The sequence below is a fragment of the Hyalella azteca genome, unplaced genomic scaffold (genome assembly GCF_000764305.2).
Source record: "Hyalella azteca isolate HAZT.00-mixed unplaced genomic scaffold, Hazt_2.0.2 contig11639, whole genome shotgun sequence".
In the NCBI taxonomy this organism is placed as follows: Eukaryota; Metazoa; Arthropoda; class Malacostraca; order Amphipoda; family Hyalellidae; genus Hyalella; species Hyalella azteca.
In genome coordinates this window covers 453,219-472,628 of record NW_025941628.1, presented here as the reverse complement: position 1 = coordinate 472,628, position 19,410 = coordinate 453,219, and the positions used below count along the sequence as shown (strand labels likewise).

The 19,410-nt window shown below is 37.2% G+C and overlaps 1 protein-coding gene across 3 annotated transcripts in view; it reads right to left on the bottom strand.

Moving 5' to 3' along the window:
• Nucleotides 1–14,430: 14,430 nt before the first annotated feature.
• Nucleotides 14,431–19,410, bottom strand: part of LOC108679880 (nephrin) — a 152,761-nt gene continuing 147,781 nt past the window's right edge. For all 3 annotated transcript variants that reach the window (XM_018168615.2, XM_018168617.2, XM_018168618.2), the window contains one exon: nt 14,431–18,741. In XM_018168615.2, the coding sequence (XP_018024104.1) occupies nt 18,251–18,741 (491 nt within the window). In that variant the 3' untranslated portion in view covers nt 14,431–18,250. The remainder of the gene's footprint in view (nt 18,742–19,410) is intronic.

The following is a 19,410-nucleotide window of genomic DNA, read 5'->3' as shown; positions in this document are numbered from 1 at the left end:
ATTCGGTGTGTAAACAAGTCATTAGTTAGGTGTCGCAAAGATAATTATTCGATTTTTTGCAGTACAGGAAGATGAAGCGGAAACAATGCGCGATAGCACGTGTAACAGTTTAAGCTTACACTACACGTTGATGTGATACTTGCATTATCTGAAAGCACAAAATTAAAATAATACTTGCGGAATTAACTTCTAAAACTTCTTAAGCCATAAAAATGGATTGTAAAGTTTAAATCGTGATTTCCTTTTTTCATACGCGCGCAAAACTTAGTTAAAAATTCATCCTGTGAGTTTCAATTCAATAAGTTATACATCGAATTTCATCTCCACAGTACCAAAATTTGATCTAATTGCTTACAGTCAATCAACGAAAAGTGCGAGAGCTCTCTTTTCCGTGAGCTTTATTGGCTGTGTGAATCGGAACTACGTTCAGTTGCAAGTCCTTGTCCTCGAACGGCAAAACGAGAGGAATTCGTCGCTAAACATTTATCGCGGCGCAGAACTAAACTTGATCGGTTATTGCATCGCGCACTCAATTGTTCATGCGCAGTGCGAACTAAGCGTCAGTCTAGAAAGTTTCTGTAGCGACTTTACGCCCTATAATTTAAGTCAAGAAACGAAAATAAATATTTCTGTTATTCTTGGACAATGATATTGTCTGTCTTTAACTTATAATTAAATTCGCAATATGAACATCAAATCATATTCTATGTGAAAACGGTATGAATATAAAAATTATAATACTCTTTTTTTGCATTATTATAATCCCGTTACAGACTTGAATGCACTAGGTACGAACGTATTTCCAATTTCCTAGTTGGACGTATATTTTTAGATGCTGCAAAACGTACTTGAAGATGGTGCAATGAAAATGCTGCTTGTATTCGATGCTGACCACAAAATTCGAAGAACAGTCTCTTGTACGACTGCGTGACACATGATATAATTGCTCATCAGTTTGAGATTATTACGATCATAGTATTGAGATGACCATAACTATAGTGTACTTGCTTCTGCTTTCGATTTGTGATCCGTAAAATGCATGAGGGAATGATCGCAATAATTCCTCGTGAAAAAATTCTTGTTCTATGGTATTCATACGACTTTCCGCATCTCGGCGATGCTTCGTCAATCCGCTCCACTTTTGATCCTCGGCGACGGACTTTCATGTCATTCTTGAGCGAGACAGTGGTCGTTACAAATGATCATATATCGTTATTTTGGCTATTAATTCCGATATAAACCAGACAAGCCCCAGATTGTTAAATAGTCGTAAAGTATACGGAACGACCGTCCTCAAACGGAATGCTTTATGAAGAGTCATAAAAATTGTCGGTTTGACAGAACAAGAGCCTCGAAAACACTCAACAATCTTGCACGACAGTATTCTCAAAAAAATTTGGTGGTGATTGCATGCTTCCTACAGTAATTCTTATAAGGCTTAATTAGGCCCCTCCAGAATACTCTGATTTACCCGGCCCTTCATAAATTCGAATCCATTTATGAAACAATCTAGTCAACTATAACTCATAAAACAAGAGGATTAATCTTAATAAACGCAATTTTAATTTTGGCGTTTTGATTATTAATAATCAATTCAAGCATTTAGTGAAAAAGTTTCTCGTAGTATATAGTTCATGTAAGTAATTTATACGACAGGTAAAATCTAACCATTAACCAGTGCGTCGATTTCCAGTAAAAACACTGAAATTAATATACCGAATGACACAGGTTCAATACCTGCGTATATGCCTGGAAAAGCTACATAAAGTATGTGCGGTAAGTCTCGGGCTTGGAGGTTTGTTGATGCGCAAAAATAATGTGATTCCTTCAAAACACGCCTCGACTTGTCTGAAGAACAAACCTAGGATTGAAAAACTTCTCACCTTAGAAGTACACAATGAAACTGAGCAGCAGCTCCAACTTTAAGTGGCGGCAAGAAAAGAGTCCGGAAGCAGTAAAGCTAACAAATAGCATCTGTATCTGAGCAGAGATTGAGCAGATGTTGCAGCCATGATCTCTGGAGTGCAGTTTCCGAGGCAGTTATTCGAGCACTTGAACTTAAATAGACCGGCGATGAAGCAACATTCGTGCATGAGCCGTAATGGAGCTAAACCCATTATTTTGGTCATTATCAACCGGAGAAGTAGTTATTCAAAAATTAATTTTTTTCGTTATGCAAGACAACTTTTGTCTAATTCATTTTTGTCGTTTGAATTGAAACAATTTATAAGAATTAATAGCAGCATTCTTTTCATATACGAAGTGTCTGGCAATTGAGTGAAGGTTTATTATGAGAGATAATTTGTAATCGAATATAATCTGGAATGAAGATAAAACTGAAATATCTCCGAATGAAGCTGTTCTTGATTTCTGGTAAATTCTATCTTATTTATTTTTTATTTAGTTTGTCTGTCAATTGGTATGAATCTAAGTTTAAAATTTGCAATCAAATTTTCATCATAAGAAAAGCTTTTCCAATCACAAATTTGTGTGCTCAAAATGATCACATAACACAACTCCTGCATAATTCCAGGTGAACTTGGGTATTATAGCCAGAGTAGATCTTTAAATTAGGGCTAATTGAACAGAAAAGCTTTCTTAAGTCAAGCCGGCACAAGTTAACCGGCCTTTGACGGTGGTGCTAAAATTCTCATTAGTGCCTCCATCAGGATTTATACTCAATAAAATTGTATCATCACTCGAGAAATTACGAAGATGCTTCGAGAGCTCCTGACATCAACGACCTAAAAACTTGCGACGAAGACGAGCGCAGGGCCTGGGATGACGTTTAGCTTCTTGGTTTATCTATAAAAAAATATTTAAAATATATTTATTTCTGGGACGCTCCCACTCACACAATATATGCCGGGAATACGGCATCCTCCGGATATTTTATTGTAGCTGCTATGATAAATTAATTCAAATAAGAATGGTCATTAAATTGTGTTACTTTCCAGTTTTCAGGCGAGGGCGCAAAATGATATTATACTGATAAAATTTGATATTTACCTTCATATTATTCCGGATCGTAAGCGACCTATTGAAAAAAGAATTAATTTCATTCCTAACTTTCTAATATTATCTTATTTTCAAATTATATCATAACGGTATCCAAATTATTCAAGTTATTTATTATGACGATATAAAATTAATCTGTCCATCCTATCCAAAGCTTCTGTAAATCTGCAGATCGTTTTCACATACATGGTGTTTAAATCAGTCGCGGCAGCGATCGCTAATTAAAAATATCCTCGGGAACGCCGTCTTTCCGTGCAGTGATCGGCTTTACGAAGCTTAGATGCACGGACGAATGAACAGCAAACATCCGATCTCTGCTCAGTAATATGAATCGGCGTGAATTCACAATAAACTTTTACCGACGCTGATAAAGACTTGAAAAAAACGTGAATATGTTTAGAATATGACGCGAAATGCTCTGAAAATTATCTCAACGTTGAGTTGAAATAAAGTAACCAAAACGTGTGGGGAAACCATGATGAAATTTATAGCATTTTCAAATGGAACCAGGTACAATGTACTGGTATTTGGAAATGAATCATTAATATTACATAATCCAATCAGTCACTGATTGAGCCTAGACGAGGCATTAATAGAAGTTAACAAGGAATCATGATTCAACTGCAAAAGTTTATTCAGAGTCTGAGGATTGATATAAAAAATATTGTGCTAAAATTTGATTTCCTATTTCTTCCAATACAATTCACCGGATAAGATTCATTTAGGGACAATTTTTATTCTGCTTAAGCGCGTTGGAGACGACAGCGGATGCAAGGACACCACTTGAATTTTGTGTTGGTCCTTTGGGAAAAATAAAACTTCTAGAGCGCTTACATTTAAAGCCTTCATGGTCTTCATGGTATCTCCCTGGTCTACTCTCCTTTCGAAATGTCGAGTAGTTAGCCTTTTTTCAGCATATTTGCCAGGTGCATGATGGTTACGCCAACTTTTTAATTTTATTTAGTCGAGTACTTCTGCAAATGCCTGAAGCTTAATACGTGTTTTTACGTCAGATCATTGTTCGCGTAACCTGTATATTGAAATTAACTTCCAAATTTGAGTTAAAAATGCCGGACTAGGTGGCCAATACCGTTCAACTGAAATGTTTAAAAATTTAAAATAAATCGCTGAAAGTTTTTTTTTCGTTTTCACGAAAACTCCTGACTGTTGCAAGTGCGTCACTTGGTCAGTGTCAGTTGCATGCACAGTCAAGAATATAATGATCGCTAAATTTCGTACGACTTCAAATTACGATTAATTTTTTACAATTATGCAACTAAGCAGACTTTCTACTCATGGCCTAATTCCGGGGTATTTGGAAGTTGTAAACAATATAATGCCAGGCGAAGGGTCGAATTCCAGAACTACATCCGGCTGACATTAATTCAATTAAACGGAGAATTCAAATCTGCAGCACAGAGGGAATAATTCAATTTTGGGGATTTTAATTAAGTTTCTTTTAGTTTACACTCGTGCTTGCTTTCCTGTTTGAAATGCATGACTCAATCTTCTTATATGCATATTTATCGAAAACTCGTTTTAAGACGATAAAAATGCAATTTGGTAGAGTGTGAAAATGGTAGTATTTGATCTGACGAAACGTGTTATAACTCACTTTGCCCAATCAATCATATCGCACCATTAATTTATTTTCTGTTTGTTCTATCTGGGTATCAAAATTGTTGACATCGAAGATATCCTTTAAAAGCCCAATGCGATAGATAACGTCCTATTCCGAAATAAAGGAAAATAAATCGCAGCCTTTGATATGAAACATATTACTGGCTGGAACGCTGAAGCTGCCGGTTTCATGCACGAGCTTCAATAGCGCCTGGCGGTCAGAATATGGTTATGCAATTTCGTTTCGGTAGGAATTCAGCGTTCCCGTCATTTCGGAATCAAAATTACCATTTGATTCTTTACATGGATCAATTATTTCAATTTATTCATAACAATATATGTAATTAAATTAAATTTAGGGCTAAAATGAAAGCAGTGAGTTTGAGTTCATTAAATATCTTGTGATGACCTTAATACTGCTGGTTTAATTAAGAAATATTCAAGTTATTGACACCCTGAATGCGACTGACAAGTTATGAATTAGATCTTAAATCAAAAGATAATAGTGTGTAATAAAGTACTGTTGTTAATTAAACTCTATTGACACCAGCAATTACATTTATTAATACAACTGGTATGAGTTTTTATTAAATTAGGAGGAGTACGTCGCTCATGACAGGGCTTAGAGAAATGATTTATTGTTCTTATTCCCATCAATGATTTTAATTGAAACCTAGACAAGATTATAAGATTGTTAATTGAATGATATGGACTCAACGTATTTTTATAGTTACTAATAAGGCCCATTACACTATTGTTGTCAAAAATGTTGTTTCGAATTTTAGGCGATGTTTGGGGAATTGATGCAAGTATAACAACATGATAATCGTGCACGTCGTTCAGTTCACCAAGATAATTTTGTTTGTTGCCCAATTTCGCATTTTTTAGAATATCTTTCCCTGAAATGGATGTAATATTTAAAATGTATATGAACTATGTATTGTTTAGATTTAGCTGCAATTCCTTTTCTTTTTTCCCCGCGAACATTTTATAAATCGGTACTTTCTTGATGAAACTTGAACTTTCTTACAAAAGCTCAGATTTATATAGATGCGTAGTCTTGACTATACGTAAGTGCTAAACACAGCAAAACATTCGAAATAACGAGACATTCATAATTATACCAGCCTCAACACGCACAGGTAATATCGAGTCTGTTGTCATTTATATTGCTACAGATGTACTGCATCTCAATACTGATTCGAAATAGACTTTATGTCCAGTGATTATTTTTTCGGCAATTTTTTTTCCAATGAAAATCACATTTTTTATAGCCAGTGTGGTACACACGTGACTCCGTATCTCAAATTATTTATTTAAGCAAGCAAGCGCATAAAATCTGAACGGCATGGTCGAGGAACTTTGCTTTATGGCAGGAACGTTGCTTTATATAAAGAGTTGCATTAGATGGCATGCTCGAGAGCTAGCAGAAATTAAAGGACATGCGTGTGAGGCTGAGCTTCTTTATAGGAGTGATTCGCACGCGTATTTCGTGTACACATATCAGTATAAGCGAAGCAAGCCTTCGCATACTCGCACTGTGACTGGCATGAGAATTATTTTAGGAAGACTATAAAATTTGAAAATAACTACCGCGCGAATGAACTAAATCATATTTTTAGTCTTGTTATAGATTTCCGTTATTGAATATTTACTGCAAAATATCATGTATATTTTTTAGTGCTGTCTAATACATTTTTTATATAAAATTTTTTGATTAATTTTTGTATCAACAAATATTTTATACATTTTGTATCAATAAATATTTTATGCCATATGTATCAAATTCAACATTCTTGTTAGATTACCTAGATATTTCCCGATCCTTAACGACAGACGAATATTTTAGGAATTTTAAACTTGAACTACAAATCTGAGCTGGAGCGATATAATATAAATCTCGCTACTATGTACGTATTTTCATAATATGTACACCCCAATAGACAAAAAGCTTGCTATTGGCATAACAATTTTCCGTTTCCATGCAATCCTTTACAAACACTGAGTTGGGAGAGAAAATTCTTGCGATTGAATCAATCTTGTGGCAGGTCTGTATTACGAACGAAACGTATGTCCAAGTTTCATTTTAGGGACAAACGAACACGACGCTTGCAGAGGACATGCAAAATTTATCGTCGAAGGCTCGCTGGCTGCCGCGCTGTTATTCGTAGGGTCGTCGCAAGATGCATGGCTTGATGGTATGCAACAGCGGCCCCCGTGCAAAGCTGTGGCTGCTGTGTGCGATTTTAAGAACTTGAGCGCGACATGCTAAGTTGTCAACCGCAAATTCAACACTACCAGCCAAAGTTCGGCGGCAAGCCTGGACTAAAGTTGTTGATTTGAAGTTACAACTACAACCAACTCGGTAACTTTCTGTCTCAGTCCCCCTACACTTTCCAGCTTTTTTTCGTCATCCGTCGTCTCAAATCGGGTGCTTGGGATAATGTCGCGCGCTTCTACAAACTTTGCAAAAGATGAGTAAAATTTGCTCGATTGTGACATCATGTGCAAATGTAGGCCGTTCAAGCCCCCAATGCGTCACTAATGGAATAGCTCTCATCTCAAAACTTGGCTCTTGCAAGTCTCGAGCAAAACCTTGCATTTGCACCACCTGAAGCAGCTCGGGTACCCGACCTAGGTTCAAGTGCGGTACGATGTATTACTTTCATTCATTTGCCCAGACCGTTAATACACAATTTTTTCAGTAAATTTTAATTCGTCGTGCGATTTGGTGATTGTAATTTATAAATTTTCATACAGAGATAAAATCAAATTATTAATCCACATTTTTAGTGTATTTTGTCATTCCCCAAATAAAAGTTGTGATTACTCAGTATTCACTGTTGCCGGATGTAACTGAATATTAAAACATATTTTTAGCAATACCGCCGTTTATTCTATTCATGCACTAAATCTAACAATTTTGCGTTGATTCGATCAAAATATTATCATTAGTCATTTAGAAACTTACTTCCGTGCCACGCTACGCAGTACGGGCTCGGGGCTCCGTGCAGTGCAATTCCGAAGTCCATGATGCCTTTTCACGGTTCAAAGAATGAGTCCATTTAGTCAATGTTGATAGTTAGCAACATTTGGGGCCGAACAATTGCCTCTTCCGACAGCAATGGTTTACTTTTTTATGAGAGACTTAGTTGGATAACTTTAGCAATCCGTGCTAAAGGCGGGAGAGTAGCAGCGCGGCTTAAAAGCAGCACTTGCTGCTACATGGAAATTCATAGGCTCTTCTTCTTCGGCCCACTGTTGGCCGTAAGCTGGCCGTCGATCATTTGCATTCAGTTTTCAATTTAATTTCAATTGTCATCCGCATTGTCACTGTTGAGCACTTTACTCGTGTGCGAGCTCCTTAGGAAAAAAGAAAAACGTTTCAAACATCTGGAGTGGATCTGCAAAGACCAATCAGAATTTTTTGGCAGAAAGTTTTGTTTATGAAAATTATTTTTGGGTATCAGCTGATTTACTTTCTTTACTTTGTTGTCAAATCTTTACATAGAGATTTGTTGTACCTCATTTGATCAAATATAAAAAAAGTCGATATTAATTTTCGGCAATTCCCTGATTGATATACATCCATATATATTTTTTGCGTCATAATTCATTCAAAATCGAATTGCAAACTCTTTGTGACATTTTTTCATATTCCAGCTCTTGACACATTTTTTGTACAAGCGGATAATAAATGACACATAACGAGCAGCTCTAATATCAATCATGTCGTTTGTTGGTGATTTATGAAGAATTTCCAGGCGGCAAAACCTCTGCAACATCGAAGGCCACTAATTACTGACGCTGTAAGTAGGAACTTTCAGGCAATTTTCGTAAGACATTTCTAGGGACTTCTACCAATATGAAGGGATTAGAACTCCCTGATTAGGACAGTCGCAGCTCATATGTGCGACAATTCTTACGCGCCAACATATGAAAGTATAAAGTGCGTTTCAAGTTGATTAGATTCAGATTTCTTCTGTGAATAGAGTTGTAAAAAAGTAGTAGCTCGGGACTTGTGAAAGACGTAAAATAAAAAAACAATATTAATAAAATTAAGAGCCAGAAACTTGTTTTCCACTTCGGCGTATTTATGTCACGTAAAAGGAATAATAAAAACACAACTTATTCCCTGTTTGCCTAACATTGACGGAAATTTGGCAATGCAAACAAATTTCGAGGACCCAAGCAGGCATTAATTTCGAGTTAAGCCAAACGCTACGGGTCGCTGGCCCAGATTTTCGAGAGTCTCTTCCATTCTGGTAGCAATTAATTTTCATCAATCTCCTTCCCAAGGCGATCGTTTATTCCCATCTGCAAGCTCGACAACACGTTAGAATTTTTCACGAGGATCTCTTTCACAAATTTTCACGACCAAGAGGCATTATGTACGAGAGGATTTTTCAAGCCGCTTGCGACGTTCTAAAAATCGAAGCGATGAATGTTGGTCTCGAGCCTCTAATTTTAGTGACATTCGTCGGATGTCCGCCTGAGAGATATATCACGTGGGACCTTTTCCGGCAGAGGGCATCCATTCTCGAAAACATGATTGGACTCATGATCTCTTCGAACCTTGGGACTTTGTGGGTATAGAATACTCAGTTATCTTAATTTTTGCGCCACATGTAAAGAGCGTAATTTGATAATTATACTCCAAAATTACGTTGAATTGGACTAGGAAAGAACCTTATTAGTTTTCATCCATTTGAACAAGTTTTGCGACCTGGCTCCCTGGGAATTTACATCTTGCAGAAAAATGTAGTCCATACTTTCACTTACCATTCCTAGCGAGCAAATCACAATGAAACTTTACCCTAGCAAGCTGATATAAATACCACATGCTGCCACTTTCCCATGTATCTTTTCCGTCACCATGAATAATGAAATATTCTCGCAGGTTGACTAAACGATGTTATTTTTAGGCAAAAATTAATTTCCTCCTTATAGTTTGTGCGAGGATATATCATGGACATGATCCTCGTATTAAAATTTTAACTACTTACGACGAAAGATTGTCGCTCACACCCATATCAATAAACGAATTGCTGGAGTACTTTCCTGCATACATGATTGTTAAAGCTTTCAAGGTGATGACAGAAAAATGCTACAAGTGCCAATGAAAATCTCTCGGTTTATCCCCTTAGCTATTTATGCAAGAAGAATATAATCTCGTGGAGCTGGAGTTTATCGCGCGCAAATATAAAAGGAGATCTCCTGCGGAGACTACAAAAATTTGCATGAGACCACCCGGAAGGGTAGAAGAAGCGAGAGTTTCTTTTAGAGTAAAAAAGTGTGTTTTGTCTGCTGCTGTCAAAAGGGCCAAAATTTTATACTTTTCTCGAGGGATGACTTCATTTCCGAGTGCCGAGGACCTTATTCATGAAAAATTGTTGTATTCAATTCATGTGACGACTGGTGAAATATTTTTCATTGTGCACACAATATATATGCAAAGTTGGATAAGAAAGAATACAAAGAGCACTGAGCGACGGTGGACCGAAAAGTATAAAATCTGGATTTTGACGTTGTTTGTGTGAATTCATTAACATTCATCCCCTTACTCCTCGAGGACGAAAGACTGTCGGGCTTCAGAAAATGAAAATTTGAAAAATCGATCTCCTCCAAGACAAAATCGATGGTTGTCTATCCTTGAAAACCTAACCGAGAAAACAATTTAGACTTTCGAATCTTTGTGGGCACTATGACACGAGTTTTACCTCGTAAATCGTTTTGATAGTGAGGTTGTCCTCGCATATAACAACCAAAAGTAGATTTGAATAGTTAATTTTTATCGTTTCATTTTAACGGTTATTCTGTTATGATGACATTGCTCATGTGGCAACATTGGTCTTGACATTGTGGGAGCAGCTACTGTTAGTGGAGCGCTGCCATACATAAGGTTCTGGAAGTTTAAATGCAAGAAATAATAGAGACATAACGCATGAGTAAATTGCATTGGAGGTTTTTCCTGCGAATGTGACTACATATCTTGGAAACTGGTTATCATAAAAATTGGAGTTATTTCTATAGTCTTTAAAACGAAAGTAGCTTTTCCGCCATGTAGACACTAGTAGTTATGAATATATTGCTAGTCGATAGTAACAGCCTCATTTGAAGTAACATTAACATTCCTGTGATCTTCAGACCATTGATTAGTAATAAATTTATATGGCATAATACAAAACTTTTCCTGTTGATTGATCTGAACTTCCTCGATTTATCCCTCAATTGTAATTGTAAATTTTCTTGCGCGGAAACTAACATTTCAACTCTCTTAATGAACTTTACCTAATGCGGTAAGAAGTAGCATTTAAATTCAATTCGAGAGCCTTAATTGTGACCCCAAGTATACTTATGTAAACGTCTTCCACTGCAGCTAACCGCAAGCCGGGTGTCTTGGTCGACAATAGTTAAATGATCAGTACCACATTTCGTTGACGGCCCCACAACAAAGTAACTATGTTGGAAGAAACATGATTTCTTGACATAGCAGCATCTGTGGTTGAAAATGTTGGGTACAGAAAAAATGTAGTGATGTAAACTGAAAATTTCAATGGATTAATTTGTAGTTAAAAAAATAAATAATCTGTATTTATTTTTCGATGGTGGGTGTTTCGATGAAAATGTGATTTCTAAATGTTGCTAATAATTAATTTTCTTTTGTGAAATGGCCAGTTAAAATCTGGCTGATGTAACTCGACGCCCCTATACATCATTTGACTGAATTATATGGTTTGATGGTTTAACCAGTGGTTACAGCTCAGAGTACAAAGATTGGAGCAGGGAGGCGCGGGTTCGATCCCAGCTCTGTGCGCCTGTTTCTGGTCAGAATCGGCGAAGAGGCCGGGCGGTTAAGCAAAGCAGAAATGAAGCAGTGAGTTGCGTGTTCGAGACCGCAAAAAGCCGTGAATGTTCTGCGATGTTAAGAATCGGCGACAGGCTCATGCCTAATAACGCTGAAACTGTTACTATTATTATTTTAAATATCATATTGTCCACCTGCCATGGAATATGAGACGAGGCTATGTTTTGCACAGCATACGAATCCAATTGATTGAATTTATTCAGAAGACGGCTCTGGTGTCGTTCAAAATTGTCTTAATTTCGTTCATAGTAATAACTATAATCGAAATTTGTGTTGTTATTAATGTCGGAGCTGAATTCTTTTATGGGTCTAGTTGATGGATGGTATAACGAATAAATAATCACTGTTCTTATGATGGAATTTCTCCATCATACTAGAATTTGAGATAAAACTACTTACAATCTAGCAGATGGCCAGAGAGCGATTTTGAAAGTTAATTCGGCAATCGCATTTTATTCTCTTGCCCGTTAATCTTTGGAGTCGCCACGAACTTGTGATTAAGCTCTATTACGCATACCAAGCAATTTTTATGGCTCCTTTTTGGAATGCCATGAGAGACTGAAGCAAAATCACTAAAAAAGTAAAAACGGAGAAAACTCCATACAAATTCACCATATCTCTATTAAAAACTTTTCGGAATCAAGCTCCATCGGCAGTTCGAAAAATCTAGAACCCAATAAAATCAAAAGTTGATGCAGTCGAAATTCAAAACAACACAGAAGTTTAAACCTAAATTTAAAAACAACAAACAGAGTAAGAAAGTAAAAATAAAATAAGAGCCCGCTAAACCTATCTATTTACAATTTTTTGAACTGACGATGGAGCTGAACTGCGTAACGTTTTCAATAGAGATGTGGTGAATTTGTGTGGAGTTTTCTTCACTTTTAAATTTATAGTGAATTTTCGATTTAGGCAATCTAGTGACATTAAAACTTGAAGCAGAATTGCATTATTTCTTCTCTGAAGGCATAACAGAAGCTTGTGATGACAGTGAGACAGCTCCTGTAGAGAGCTAAACTAATGCGACTGCCGCATACTAAATTGTTTGAAGGTTCGTCATTTTATGTACAAGGTAAATTTTCCTGTGTCTGCCATGCATTCTTAGTTTTGAAAGAATTATGCACAACGATGTCTGTATAAGCACTTATGTGCGTGGATGCTTATTGGTGCTAATTTTAATGAAGATTCTATTCGCGCTTCAGCCCTCGTAATTTAATGCAGTTCACAGAGTAAATGGCCTGATATTGTATTAATTTGCATTGATTAATTTTCCTTCCAGGCTCTCATGCTGTTTTCAATGGTATTTTAATAATTCACATGATAAAATAATCATATATTAATCAAAGTTCTTAATTGTTCGGAGTGAAGTTATAAAATTGTAAAATAATAATTCTAACATTTGTATCACATTTTGCATTAAGATGTGAAATTTTGATGCCTGTGACCTAAAATCATAAGGGTTTGATGTTATTCAGGACTGCGACGCTGAACAGCAATGAACGCCATCTAACCGAAATTGAATATAAAATCTTATTGGAAATATATGGCATATCTTACTGTGGGGTTCCAACAATTCCTTCATCCAAATCCTGCACAAAATATGCGGACGAGAGCAAATCCTGCGGATCTAGCATTCCAATTTTATTGGCATTGCACTACACTATACGTTCAGCATAGTCCAATGAAGCATCACAAGCCTTCTATATAAATTTGAAGTTACGAACAACAAAAATCGTTTGAATTATATCCTTCTAGTTTGGCTTGAAAAAATACTGAAGGCATTGCAACTAAATTATATCAATAATTCAACTGTGTGCATAAAAAGAAATGTCAAGCGTCTGAATTATTACTCATTAGTTATCGTTGTGAAGCTAATAATCGCGTGACTGTGCCTGCTGTCATCACAAAATAGCACATGCGATTTGTCCGAGCAAATTTATTGGCACATCTCAGCGTATAATAGATATCGTACTGATTTTATTTTGACGTTATTGCTGTTGAAAATTGCAACGTAGCTCAAAAACTTGATTGGCGAGATCTCTACTTCACTCCGTATTACGATAATGTGGCAACGCTTCGCAATACCATTTTCTATTTATCTATATATGTAAAACTATTTACAGCGATGGTTGTCCTAGTATCGCGAAAATGCTTAAATTGTTGATGCTATTGCGTTGTGGTAATGTTAAATTCAACGTTTATTTCCTAAAGAATCGCCACAGTTAATTTTCAAAATTCGACGTTGCCATAAAACTGTTTGCAGCACTCCTTGTTTTAGAAGTTTTAACTGCTGTAAGAAAAATTATTTTCTGTGATCTAAAGTGTCGAGGCAAAATATTATATAAATTTCCCGACAGGCCAGCTCCCGCAATCAGCGATTCTCGGAAGAACGAAGGTCACGAGCGGCGCACGCGCGGCCACAGCTGCTCCGGAGTGACCGATGGTCGAGCAAGCGGACGGTCTGACGAGTCCATATATATACTGAGCCGCCAACGTTGCGGTATATGCTCAGTTCTCAGGTGAAAGTTACTTTTACGATAGATTTTATTTACTTATTACTTCCATATACGTGCTTTGTACAGATAACTTTTGTTGAAACTGATCTAAATCAAAATGCGTTTATCAACGTCGAAGTCCGAGCCCAGTAGGCTTGAATCGAAAACGTTACTACCATCTTTCGAAATGAATTTAATTATTTTGGGCACTGCTTTATTATCTACTTATCCAAATTGAAAAGTTTGTTTCAAGTTTAATTTCTTCAGATGAAATGTTTCAATGGCTAACTGAATTCGTCGCTAATATCTAATAAATTTAATTTTGAATTTAATTTTAGTACTTCTGCAAAATTCCGGAAATATGTTGATTGTTTCGGAGGTACGGTTCCGCCTATTGAAGGGTAATTATACTCTTGGTTGTTTACATCCACCCACTCATTTAATGCTTCAGTTTTTACAAAACGATCTATTCATACATGTACATATTTTACACGAATACGTTAATTAATAAATTCATAACGCTATGAAAATTATTTCGATAACATACTAAATTCACATCATTTGGGACGAATGAATAACAGTAAGAATGAAGCATACATGGTGGTAGCAATATTGGTCTGAGTGTAAATTATTAAAATAGATTTTTAATCAAATCAGGATCCCATAATATTTGAAGGCAATGTGCGCTCTCGGCTATGCCGCGAAGTATGTTCGAGTAATGAAATTCTTGGATTTTTTGTGTTACGTCAGGGAATACATGTTAAATCCAAGTCACTGCCATGGCTCAGGGTTACTGGCAGTTGAGTTACCATGGAGGCGTTGGTTTGATCTATTACCGAGACGTCACTAAATACGTAGTGACTCTGTAGTAACTCATCAATTGTATTGTAGAACAATTGGCACACGACGATCACGAACACGGCTTCTTCATTACTCTAACTTTGATTAAAGAATCGGTATCACTGAGGTCATATGTACAGCGTCAATAACGAATTAAAAGTCCGTGATAAATTATACAAATTGAGTGCTTCCAATTTAGGCTCCTTTATATCGGGCTATGAATCATTGCTCCATCATAAAATCTGTCGTATGCTACTGAAAGGTGTATACGAAGTGTATGAAGGGTGTATACGAAATGGATGAAGGGTGTATGTATGTGAAGTGTATATATCAATCTGCAAAGCAAACGCTCCAGCACACCTCGTTCACGTGGCTGTGTTCCAACAATACACGCCAATATGTCAGCGAAATTCGGTAACGCTATTACCGAAAGCGTGATTATTCAGTTATAAATATGATTTATTTACACCGAGTCTTCAACAAATTAATGAGGCCGACAAGACCTTCAACAATATTTTGATTGCGGCAAGCTATAAACGCTTCTCCGATTACATGAAAATCAATAAAAAAGGCATCATTTGCTTAGAATGAAAAATGGCTATTCATTTGATTGGTATAAAGAGCATTTCTCAACTGCCTTCGTTGTATAAAAAAGGTTCATTTCTTCGCAAAATTGATAATTGATCAAAAGTGATAATCGGAAAATTTATCTTACAAAATCGATATTTACAATGCTGAAACATTGACTAGCATAACATACCTAAATGTTACGAGGTTAATTCCAACGACTATGTACAAACTGCTTATGATGAATGCTCGGCTTAACATACAATGTTCGTTCACACACAATTAGTGAATACTATACGCAAGAACCATTCGTTATCATCAAGTAACATTCAGTTCATTGAGGGCCACCGTTCAACATTTTATCGATGAGACCTCAACTTCAAAAATCTGTTTCATCTAAGGAACCGTGATTCCACAGCAGTAAATTGGCATTTGACAATAATAGAAGGATATAACTCATTTTGTTATCAAAACGAAGAAATACGTTTAGTGAGCGAACATTCATGTAAAGAAAAAACAATATTTAGTAAAGTAAGTGAAAGTTCATTTATGATGTGCATCATACTAAAAATAACGAATTTCATTTAGACCAGAGTGCAAAAGTTGTTTCATCGCTTTAACACAAAATTTTTCATTCCACAATAGATTAACCTTTAGCAAAAATTCGTTGCACTGCAGTGAGTACAATCTAATGAAATTCATATTGCTGAATTCCTCCCACAACACCCGACATTTTGTAACATAGATAAATGAAGGTTGATTGAAAACTTAGGAATTCGCCATTCACAACATTAGACATAGAAACTGCAAACTTTGAGGGTTTACGCGCCAAACAAGTTCCGATATTCTTGTGATTAATTTAAAATAAGCAGAATTAAGAAGCACGTCTCAAATACCATTGTAAAAAAAAACCTTTGGAATTTGGAAACAGTCGTTCGAACTTCCACAAGTATTTTAATTAGTCTCCCAAAAAACATTAATTAAATCAACTCAAATACATTGTTCACATAAATAAATGACCACTTTGAGCAAGATTTGTCTCCAATTGATAATCCGGTTCTAAATTAAAAAATATAGCCCCAGTTTCTTTGGAGCACACAAAGGAGGTTATTTGAATGACGTCATCGAACAACAACAGTGTGGAATCAATTGCAAGCGTCTTTGTTGAGGCTCATCTTGCAGACAATATCGGTGGCGTATGAATGACCGACAACACAAGTGAGGTGATAACAAAGGCCTCGTCTGGCACACCAACAGAGCGCTGAAACAAAACGCGGGTGACAATCGCCTGCGTATATTTGAAGAACGCCAGACTGCGAGTTTGGGCTCGACGCGGAGTAAAGAGTGGCGCTGGAGAATTGCAAACGAATGAAAATGACACAGAAAAAGAAAGAAATGAGAAAACGAGAAGGATGCAGATACAAGAAAAAAATAAACCTAAATAATTCAGTGAACCCTAATAAAAAATAAAAGTGGAGAGATGAATCGAGCATGGGCGGAGGGAGGGAAAGAGGGGGATGCCATTCACAATGGCGGCCGTTTGGAGTTTGGGGATGGGAAGGGAGAGTCACGTTGACCATTCCAGAGAGAGAGGGGAGGGAGAGGGTATGTAGGGTGGCGGGAAAGGGGGATGATGAGCAAAATTCGGGCTTGGGGAAGTTGAACGATGTATTGAAAGGGACAAAAAGTGGGAGCAGGTGTACACGTGGGAGAATGAGCAGTCGCCGTGGATACGTATAGAAGGGTTGAATGAAAAAATCAATATCTGTATTGGAGAGCACATTATCTTAAAATCTCGAATTTAACGGGCAAGATAACAGTTACGAGACTCGATTTTCAATAAAAAAAATGAGCTAAGTTGCAATAGCAGAGATAGAGTGAAAAGTTCAGAGCCTAACAGAGCACGTGTCATATTACATGGTTGATAGGCATGAAGTTCCCCGAAAGTGTAAATTTAAATAAATTGAAACCCATAAAAACTACGCAATTTCACGACACAAATAATTCCAAGCAAGTTAGACGGAGTTGAATTTGATGCCATGTTTTCAGAAGAGCTTAGCACACTCTTACAATAAACCGAAGAATTTCAACTTGTTGATTTTCATGCTTAAATTGATGTTCATCGATAGGATAAAAATAGATTTGAAGAGCGATTCACCCAAGAAAAAATAATAATGATGAACGAACGATTTTGCTCAAGCATACTCGTAATCGAACGCACTTGTTAGTGGCTGAAGAACACTGAAAGTATCGCGTAGCAAAGTACCAAAATTTCTAAGAAAATGTAACTTTTACGTGCCCCGGGACAGCTTCAACAGCACATCATCGGGATGGCTCGACGTAATTGACAGGGCAAGATGTTGAATAATCTTCTATTTTACTGGGCAATTGGAAGACAGCGGGAACGGTGAGTGGTGCCGTAACAATTCTTATAAATACAGTTAAAAGGGTATAGCCTTTCATTAGCTTTACAGTATCCTGATGTCCGAGTTCGCTTGAATAAAAGCGACGAACCGAACGACCGGATCATATTATACAATTTTAACGCATCTACAGGAAGCAATTTATAATCTTTGGCCGTTCTAAGAATACTTATAAATACATTGTCATCAACATTATCCATTCTACTGCCTCGTCCCTTGAGCACCATATCATAGCGAAAACCGAGCCTAAATAATGACGGGCTGTAGTCTTCGACTATACTGCTTAATTAATAATAACTAATCTTCATTTGATTCGTAACCAAAACAAAAGCTTTCTCTCCGAAAGCTTGAAGTAATGTCTCTACTAGGTATACAGTCGCTACACGAATAAGACGCTTTTTAATGTGCACAAATTACAGTCATACTAAATGTCCCTCCATATGTGAAGGGTCTGGAGGGGAAGGTGGAGCAGGTGGATAATTAACAGATCTTCCTCCAGGTTGAAAAGTAGAGAGAGGAGCGTCGTTGTGTCTGAGGCCATCGGAACCGATCAAGGCATTGTGATGGTCGATAGTGATGGAATGAGGGTCCATCGTCAGACTTGAGGGCTCGGAGGGGATTGAATGTTGTTCCAAGCCCATGGATCCCATCATGTGCATTGGTGGCGGGAGAGCCGAATCTAAACCTAACGCCTGATAGGTTGTTTCGTCTATATCGGGCCCAACGGGTGCATGTGACTCAGGAAAATTATGAAGGCCTAATGTAACATTGGGCGCGTGGTACTGTGAAGGAGCCCCGTTTGGGATGCCGGTGGGTGACGGCGTGTAGGAGTAAGTGAGATACGCTCCATGGCTTTCGGGAGAAGCGCTGTAGTGAGTGGCGCGTGAAGGAGGCCGGGGAGTCACTTTACCTGCTCAAAACAAACGACATCAATCACTTGCTGGCGAAAAACGACAGGATCATCACATTTTAGTGCAGCGGATTTGAAGACGGTGATCAACGGAATTTAATCTTTCGATTGAAAGCAAGACGCACCACGCAAGGACATAGTGGAGGCTTTTATGAATGAAATGTAGATGGACGCAACTCCTCTTCAAGGAGTTGAATGAAACTTACCCCATAAAGACACACACACATGGTCGGTTTAGATTGATTTTCTCATAAAACTATAGATTTCTCTGATAATTCCAGTCTGACTGAAGTATTGAATGAATAATAAAATCTGCTAAACATTAAATACAACAATACGAGATGTTTTTGCTGGTTCAAACAATTGTCTCAAATCTGGGTTTTCAAGCGCTAACGATGCAATCTCACAATGAATGTAGGAAATCTAAAACAGAAAATGGCTTGCAAAATTTTTCGAAACGGAACCGAGTGCGAGAGAATAGCGCACTTCATTGCATAGCGGATAAGAGAAGAATATAGAGCGACGGCCGCAAGCAGTCTTAAGAGTTGGTTGCAGCGGGTCTTTGGATCAGACGTTATATCTTCCTTCCTGTACTTTACTCTTCCGTTTCTCTGGGTGATACTTCAAAACAAATCACAGATCGTGACGCAACGAACAAGGGGAGTATAG